At 47.1% G+C, this 8,972-nt stretch overlaps 2 protein-coding genes across 2 annotated transcripts; both read right to left on the bottom strand.

Moving 5' to 3' along the window:
• Nucleotides 1-29: 29 nt before the first annotated feature.
• Nucleotides 30-1,230, bottom strand: EDB93DRAFT_1180133 (solute carrier family 25 member 38). The gene is made up of 8 exons (XM_041450632.1): nucleotides 1,088-1,230; nucleotides 995-1,036; nucleotides 884-935; nucleotides 767-835; nucleotides 578-692; nucleotides 471-557; nucleotides 260-395; nucleotides 30-196 (listed from the first exon to the last, which is right to left on the bottom strand). The coding sequence occupies exons 1-8, from the start codon at nucleotides 1,122-1,124 to the stop codon at nucleotides 72-74; spliced, it is 663 nt and encodes a 220-aa protein (XP_041302135.1). The 5' UTR covers nucleotides 1,125-1,230; the 3' UTR covers nucleotides 30-71.
• A 66-nt stretch (nucleotides 1,231-1,296) lies between these two features.
• Nucleotides 1,297-6,864, bottom strand: EDB93DRAFT_1180131 (uncharacterized protein). Its single transcript, XM_041450631.1, has 20 exons — nucleotides 6,693-6,864; nucleotides 6,509-6,641; nucleotides 6,310-6,459; nucleotides 5,894-6,259; nucleotides 5,626-5,841; nucleotides 5,091-5,576; nucleotides 4,929-5,040; nucleotides 4,297-4,872; nucleotides 3,962-4,246; nucleotides 3,487-3,914; nucleotides 3,188-3,434; nucleotides 3,031-3,138; nucleotides 2,733-2,980; nucleotides 2,594-2,680; nucleotides 2,478-2,545; nucleotides 2,319-2,406; nucleotides 2,146-2,269; nucleotides 1,922-2,094; nucleotides 1,686-1,873; nucleotides 1,297-1,631 (listed from the first exon to the last, which is right to left on the bottom strand). The coding sequence occupies exons 1-20, from the start codon at nucleotides 6,728-6,730 to the stop codon at nucleotides 1,562-1,564; spliced, it is 4,191 nt and encodes a 1,396-aa protein (XP_041302134.1). The 5' UTR covers nucleotides 6,731-6,864; the 3' UTR covers nucleotides 1,297-1,561.
• Between the last annotated feature and the right edge of the window lie 2,108 nt (nucleotides 6,865-8,972).

The raw sequence follows: 8,972 nt of genomic DNA, 5'->3' as shown, positions 1-8,972 counted from the left end.
TCTAAGGATAGTTAGTAAAACCACGGTAATCTGTCTTCTGAACGAACTTGCATTTTCGTCTGAGTAAGCTATCAGATATTCTGGAAGGCGAGACAGCGTGAAGAAATGACTTTTATAACGTCAAATGGGTGTGTAGCCATTGTGGCAATGGCACCTGCAGATGCTGCTGAAAAGCTATGTATGCCTGCTGCATGTGCTGTTGGGATAAGTACGCTGGAACATATGAGTTGGATTCTTGTATCACCAAGAACGATCTCACTTGTCTCCCGTTTAATACTCTCGTATATGACGACAAAAAGACCAGCATATGGTGCATCCCGCAGCGACGAGGCAACAAATCCGCGCATAAGTTCAGACGGTCCCATACGGGCGATGGAAAGAAGCGAGCCTGATAACTACGGTATGCATGCAACTCGCTCTGCGTAACACTAGAATATTAAAATCACAGTGGTTTACGCGACCGCACGAACCTCAAAACGCGCCTTCAAGATAGAAAATGGGTTGAGGATCAATCCGACACCGACTCGAGCGGTCGCGCCTGCTATAAGGTTGCCCTGCTAGACAGCTTCGGAAGAACAGTTTTAGAGTTGTCACGGCTGTACCGCTGTTGTGCGGAAAAATAGGGTGAGTTCGCCATGATAGAGCGTAGATAAGTCAGGCTCGTAAAGTAGAGGGCCACTCCTGGAACATTGCTGGTATAGAGAAAAGTCATCGATGAGAGAGATGGAAAATAATGCAACGTACCGAACCAACGTAGCACTTGTACCCGTCCATAACCCTTTTGCCTTCGTTCCGGAGAATGTCCTTAGTCGTATGCCATATAATGGTTGTATTGCTTCCGAGACATGAGCTATTCAGCAGTATGGTCGCACGTGAAGCCTACCGGGCATTTAAAGCAGAATCTCCTTGTTGAATCCTGGTCTTCAGGAGGTCGACTGTGCACCAAACCAAGTCAAATGAAATCGGATACTAAGAGCTTCCACAAGTTGCTCACGAGGCTGTAATAAGATGGCTCCCGCGAACCCCGAGAGGGCGCCTGAAAACGTCAGAACAAGCGTGCAATGAGAGGCCCATCGACTGCTCTGACCTGAGAGCAAATGCTGACCGACTGCAGCATTTTTCATAAATGGAATTAATGAATGTATCGACAAAGAGGATGGCAGGAAGACAATGACCGTCAGAAGTTGGTACCTGACGAGAGCTCCTTCGACCTGTAAGTATGGAGTAGACTGGTGACCAGCCCATAGCCCCGCGTGTGTCCACAAAATTGCTTATCTAAGCCAGCCGAGGCGCGAGGAAGATGTTAGTCTATGAGGGAATAAATTCGTAGCTCTATCCTGAACATTCAAATTTTGGTGTGATCATTTGCCGCTAGGCAGGAAGAAATAAATGTGGTCGATCCTTTTTTCATCTTTTGCCTTGCTCAGCCGAGCAGCCTCACAAGGATTTTGACACTACCTGGCATTTAAATAACAAGCCACGGCTTAGTTTGCGCACACAATTCTTCTTGTACAAACGTCGATAGATAAATAAGATACTTAGCCCGGTGGAGAAATAACTTTTACAACGCATCTTCAAACAATAATCTTCGTGGTTTGCTTATGTGAGGCGACGGTGAATATAAAGCAGGCCTAGGAAAGATACCGTTAGAGTATGAATGGGTCGTAGACTATGATCACACTTACATAGAAGTTCCGCAATTTGCAGCAGCGTTACCCATTATAATGCTTTCTGATACACCAGCGATACTGTCGTTCTTCCCAAAGGCTGCTGCATCAAACAAATGGTCCGTGGTCTTTTCGAATGACGCAAGCATAAGAACGCTGTCCTTCATTTTCGCGACACCAAAGCGAGTGATACCAAAACCTCCTCCCTGAGTAAACAGTTAGCTAGAAAATTCGGTATTGCACCGCACTCATACCTTGTAGCTCATGACATCGCCAAGCAACATGACATGACGAGGGTCAATGCTCATTCCGTGGCTTTGCATGGTATACTGGATTTCGTCGATGATGGTCCGTCTTGCTGCTTCAATTCCCAAGACTTTTGCTGATTCAATTACATGATTGGAAGTCGTGGCCTCGCCAATGATCCCTGTATCTAGATCAGGAAAACACGGCTGGCTTGAAGAACTGAAAAGCCTACCCTCTGTGGTCATGACCTTCTGTAGTCCGTAACCTTCTACAAGTAGTTCCTTGTCTCCTTTTTTTCCTTTGACATCGTCCTTCTCTTTGATGTTGATGACGGCACGCTGAATAGTCGGTACTCCCTGTGGAAATGATTCAAAGACTGATCAGGGGCAAAACCAAGAGATTAACCTTGACTACTACATCCGACAAAACTCGCTTCAATTCTCGCAACCTGTAGTATTTGTCCGACCCATCAATGTAGATGCGCAAGCGGTTTCTACGAGGAATGACGGTAATGGACTGTCCGCAGTAAGTTTTGTGACAACATATACATGACACGGATCTTACTTCTTTTTAATCTTGAGCTTTCTCGTGGCTACGATTGCCCACTTTATATCGTCCAAAGTGAGTTCAAGCTGATGTGACAAGTGAGAACACATTGAATGATATGTTAGAGGACTGACCTGGAGCTTCTGGATGGTATCCATATCTATAATCACACCGATATAAGTGTACTCTGGCGCCCATGCTTCTTCAAAAACAGCAGCAATCTGCGCGTAATTCAGAATGACATCCTAAGTTCACGAGCCGAAAATTTCTTACGTCGCCCAAATGAGTTTTCTCAAGACGGCCCTTAACAATACGCGCAGAAGGCTCGCTGTTGGGAGTAACAAGCTTGCAGCTAATAATGGGCGTGCTAATAGTCTTGGACGCGTTAATGATTTCTTTGATACGTGGAACACCAAGTGTGACGTTCATCGAAGCAACGCCAGCAAAATGGAAAGTCTTGAGGGTCATTTGTGTTCCTGGTTCTCCAATGGACTGAGCACCAACTGCACCCACAGTGGAACCTAGAATACACTCAGTTTCCCTGAAGGCAACTCGCATAGCTTCCACTTACCGGGCTCAATCCTTGCTTTGACGTACTTTTTCCAGCACAAGGCAAGAAAATGCTGGAGCTGAGACTCGGTAACTTTGGCCTTGTTATCTACAATAGCCTTGGAAGCAGCTAAGGAATGTATCAGAATCCAGAGCGCGAACACGTTTTCTGTGCAAACCTGAAGCTCCCATAGACAAGTCGGTATCACAATCCCATTCATCTGAGCGCTCCAGAGCCTCAAACATTCCCTGGCTTTTGCGCATCATAGCGAGATGATGAGCAATATGCTGAACAACGAAGTCTCGTATAGAATCAAGATATGCTTGTGTGCACTCGCTGGTGAACTTTGGTTTCCTGAGCTCTAGATCGATGAGCTCCACAATCTCGAAGGGGAGTAAACCGCGACTACGACGGTTTCCTATTGCCTGCAAGAAGGTGAGATATCGGAACCAGATAGACAGCATTTTCGGTACACACCAAAGCATGCGTCCATGCCCGCTCGAACTCGACTGGCTGCGCATCACCTTCAAGACATGCAGGATCCAAACCATCGTCACCATATCTGAACTGCACAACGCCGCCAGTGGAGTTGCGCACCGATAGATCATATTGGGTGGTCAGATCCTCCAGTGCCTTCATCAGACGTCGTTGCATGTAACCGGTCTCGGCGGTCTTCACTGCAGTGTCGACCAAACCCTCACGACCGGAGATAGCGTGAAACAAGAATTCGGTGGGTAGCAAACCGCTAAAAAAGCTGTTTCTAACGAAACCTTTGGATGGAGGTTCTTTCGACTTCTTAAGGAAATGCGGCAGAGAACGATCTTGAAAACCATCTGGAACTCGGTGACCTGCAATGATTTGCTGGCCGACACAGGCGACCATCTGAGAAACATTGATCACAGAACCTAGCAACACTAAGCAACATTGACAAATCCGAATCCGAGGGACAAACCTTTAGAACCACAAGTTGCCATGATCAGGGGTGCGTTATGTCGACTCAGTTCCTGCATACAGATGTCTCCGACCTTGTCCCGAACTCTTGAAAGAATTCCAGATATCATAGCTTCAAGCGTTTGCTCTTGGTTGCATCCTGGTTTATTCTCCAGTTTCCCCTTCTTTGCCTGCGTAATAAGGTTTGTACATTCAGCGTACGCAGCCTCAACCATCTGGTTTTTCTTTGACGCAAGGATAGGCCCTGGAATGACGTCGTTGATTCCGAGAGAGAAACCAAAGTTGGCTGAAAGAAAATTAAAACGTGACACGTGTCTGATTGACGACAAGACGCACCCAACCAACGAGCGCACAGTTTTGCTACACGATTCATGGCTGCAGCAGCTTCATGCGGGCCGTAGTCCCTCATGATTATTCCGAATATCGACTTCTTCTTCCCGCTGCCGACGATGGCTTTATCCATGACACCACACATAATTTCGCTATTAACGATGACAAGCCAAGCATCGTTCGGAGACAGGTCTGGGGCTGGGTCTTTGATGGATGGATAATGTTCAGGTTTTAGCTTTTCCGGTTTATTGCACTTGCATTCAACGTTCACAAAGACGTTGGATTGCTTGTTAGGACGCATGAGAACATTGAAGATCTGTTTGCCTGTCCATAGTCGTATAGGCTTCCATATCGTCGGCGGGGGTATGTCAATCTGTAGGTCGGCATCGGCAAAGTAGCAACATATTTGTGTGAACTGGCGACGGTCGAAAAATGTATCTTTACGAGTCATCAAGTAGGAAGCCGTGATGAAATCTTGAATGGCGGCGATCACAGGCTCTCCGTTTCGAGGGGTGACTAGATTATGTTTCACGCTCATGAGCTCGAGCGCTTCCGTCCTTGCTTCCTCCGTCTGAGGAATATCTATTCGAGAGATCATGAGTATTCCAACATCATCCAGTATGGTAAAAAAAACTGACGAAGATTCATTTCATCGCCATCAAAATCGGCATTGTAGGGGCCACAAACACACTCATTTAGACGGAAGGAGCGCCAAGGACGAACCTTGACTCTGTGACACATGATTGAGAGCTAAACGGGACGAAGTCAGTGAAGGTTTGAAGCTACTACGAGAGAAAAACCTTGTGAAGACTGGGTTGCCTATTGAACAGGGCGATGTCACCATTAATGATGTGCCTCTCGACAACATCCCCGATTCTCAGACTGTCAGCCACCGCATTACGATTACCAAACTTCAAGAATTTCTTGAAGCCACTGCTGCCCGCTGTTACGTAGTTAGCGCCAGGGTGTACATCACACCCATTGCGAACGGCTTGTTTGAGACCGTCAATGTTGTGAGAAGTCACACGTTCCGGGTATGTCAATACTTTCGCGACACGCTCTGGTACTGCGACTTCATCGATACGCAAGTTTGGGTCAGGGGAGATCACGGTACGACCGGAGAAGTCGACACGTTTTCCAGACAAATTACCACGGAATCGACCCTGTTTACCCTTCAGGCGCTGTACAAAGCCCCTCATCGGCTTTTGACCAGCCTGTGAGGGTACCCCAGGGAGTTCGGAGTTAATATACATGGCGACAGAAAGTTGGAGGAATTCCCAGTGTTCCTGAGCGTGAGTTGAGCAACAGCAAGTACCGCGAATAGTCCTCACATACCATGAATTGTGCAGTGGGCGCTCCTTTAGACAGACCCTGCTTTATGAGAGCATTGGTGAAAACGATTTCTGTGAGTTTGACAGTAAGGTCATCTTCGTTGGAAGCTCCATCTTGGGCGACGGATGGTCTGATGCAAACTGGTGGAACAGAGATGTACTGCCAGATATACTCTTCTGGACGACCGAACTCAGGCCGTAGACCAAGCAACTCGCAATCCTGGAAGTAGACGTTAGTCTCGTAAACATTTGAGGGTAGACATAAACGCGACCTCATCGGATATTCTCTTGAAGAGATCGAGGGTTTTCAGTGGATTTAAATCTTCATGGATTGCCTTGTTTAAGTACATCCCAAGTTCCTTCTGCGCCTCTACCGCTGGAGCAAATGTACGCTTCCACTTTTCCATCTCGTCCGCTGTTTTCTTCGCGCGGAATTTATCGTGGATGATCTTCAGTACTCCTGCCTTTTTGACAGCACCATTTGTTGCTGAGCAGTACGGACAATAGACAACCTTGCGTGCCATTGTATTGACCTGTTTGCATAACGCCTGTCGGTGGATATTTTCAAGACCTGGTCTGCGGAAGCGTTTGAGGTATGACCGCCGGTCGGGTTCCTCTAATAGCACGCGAGCGCAGGTCTTTTATCGTGTCATCAAGCAGGAAATGTATCAAAAGTCTGCCAGCTTACTTTGCATGTGGCCTGGAGGATGGTTATGGTGTGCTTGAAGTAACCGATGTGAAACACTGGTACCACCAGTTTTATATATGCATGGTGGCCAACGCAATCAACAGAGTTGAGGCCGCAGGTCTCACAAAATGCGTTCTTCTCTGTCGTTCCCTGAAATGTGATCAGTCACACTGTGCATGTGAAGGTGTGGGAAACTCACCAGCCGACGATCTAAAACGCCATCTTTGACGGGAAGTCGATCGGCGGGCGTATACAAGTCGCGATGAGTGACCTGGAACTCGGAGATCTTGACTGTATCTTGGGCATTAAGCAAACCGAACTGTAGCTGTTTTCTGATGGGGTCCTGCGTCAATCAATTTAAGAAGACTGGGAATTGGACATACATAACTTTTGGTGCCTCAGAAGGGACTATCTCCTTCATGATAAAGAATTTAGTACAAGAAACAGAAACGAGCGACGACGCCTGTCACTCATGCGCGAAGCAAATTTCTGTCTGTCATCCCAAAAATTGCTCAACTGAGATGTTACCCGATTTAGGTTGTCGTTCGTGGTGGGCAACGCCCGTCAGCAATATGAGGCTTATATAAGCCAAGAACCCCTAAGAGTCTGTTCGGCCACCAATATTTGCGCCAGTTTACGCAGGTTTAGAATCTATATTTTGCTTCCATAATCATAGGACGATGCTGGTCACAGTGTGACCATCAATCAATACCAAGTAGTAGGCATGCCCGTTAGCCGTCTACAATCTATCCATCATCGCAACTCTTACAGGATGTCTTGGGGCAGAAAAAGTGCCTGTGGTGGTGCAGAGCTAATGGAAGCGAGAGATCGGTGTGTGTGGACGGAAGCAGGTGAAACTGTCCTCATCCGGTATGTCACCACCAACCGCTCACAAGGTGGTGATGGTATGAACTTTGATCACACGTTTTGGGCCGCTGCTGCCGCTGAAATGGAAAAACACCCCTGCTTGGGTGCAAGCAAAACAGCGGCAGCATGTCAATCAAAATGGGGGCGGGTATGTACTACTACTATATCAGCCTTGGTACCCTCACTAATGATTGAGTTTCAGCTCCTGTGGTACATTCAACAGTCGTCGACAAAGTGGCCAATGCTTCCAGACTATCTTACAGCATGGAACACGGAGCTTCGATCACTCCAGAGTCCGAAAACATGTGGACCGACTTTGTGAAGGTAAAGTGATTTCAATTCGCATCAAACTACTACGACAATGCTAATTACCTATGAATCAATAGAAAAATCCAAAGGCCAAAGGCCTCTGGGACAAGGGTTGGAAGCACTATGAGGCGCTGAAAGGTCTCATACCTGTCAAGCCAGGTAACAACAACTCGTTCTTTGCCACCATCGCGACACCACCTCCCATCATTCCTTCGCCTTCTTCGAGCAGCACAGTCACCCCCCTTTCCTTCGATGAGGTCCATATGATGGACCTTGGAGATGCGCTCGATGGGATCGAGTTCTCCAGCTCTATTTCATGCGGCCAGCCCGCAACCCCCCTCACCCCAGAGAGCCTCCCTCCATTCAACGCTGCACAGCAACCCTCCCTTGAGTTGGTCCGTGTTAGTGCGCCATCATCAACAGCTTCCAGTAAACGGAAGCTGATTGATAATGATGAAAGTACGCTTGATGTCGTTACCCTGCCCCCCACATTCAACGAAATTGGGAGACTCGGCGAAGTCTGCACGCCTGACAATGCCTGTGGCCATCCAGCAGATGGGGACTAGTATTGGTGGCCTTAACACAATGTTTGAGCGTGCGGCCAATGCTCTTGAGGCCAACACCTCCAACACCTTGGCGCGATCAGTAGATCCCATCCCTTTGCACAGGCAGAAGGCAGTGAAAAAGTTGCAGAGTGAGGGTCTAGAGGACGTACAACTACTCAATATTTTGAATAAATTTCAGGCTGACATCGCTATCATTGATATTTATCTCGCTATTGAGGTAGATAGTCTTCGGCAGTTGTTTTTAGAGCAGCATTCAAAGTAGCGTTACATGTATTCTTGTCATGTCGTGTTCTCTTGTATTGTACTTGTAGTAGCAAAGCAATATCACTATTTCTATGGATCATAGTCATCGATAAGGGTCCGGTCTTGATCTGACAACAATGTCATCATTTGACGGAGATACTTTGGATCATAGTCATCGATGAGGGTCCGAACAGCTATGGTATTAACGCGACTACAGTACTAGTGGTTCTATGATTGCCTGCTCCCCCCTCTGAATCCTTTCCCTGTTGTAGGCCTCCCACATCTCACTAGCAATCCGGTCATGACGGAGGCTTGCACAAGTGCATGCATGCTCAGTAGGAGGACCGTTAGCAAGGTTTCCAGTGTCAGTGAGAATGTGCACATCTAACACATTACGATAGTCCATCATGTCGTTTGGATTGTGAACTCGAATAACGTTGTGCACGAGACACAAGGCAGGAGGAATGTGTGCTTGAATGTCCATTTTGTACTCTGGCGGGAGGAGAAGGATACAAAATTGGCACTTGATGACACCAAAAATGCGCTCAACAGCATTTCGAAGCATTGCATGATGCAAATTGAAAAGTTCTTTGCAATTACGAGGCCTATGTAATGATGTGAACATAAGTATGAATGGTACTAGCAGAACACATCATACAAAGTATTAGCACAACCCCA

The sequence above is a fragment of the Suillus bovinus genome (assembly GCF_016758785.1).
Source record: "Suillus bovinus strain UH-Sbo-P2 chromosome Unknown EDB93scaffold_104, whole genome shotgun sequence".
In the NCBI taxonomy this organism is placed as follows: Eukaryota; Fungi; Basidiomycota; class Agaricomycetes; order Boletales; family Suillaceae; genus Suillus; species Suillus bovinus.
This window is presented reverse-complemented; position numbering and strand designations above follow the sequence as displayed.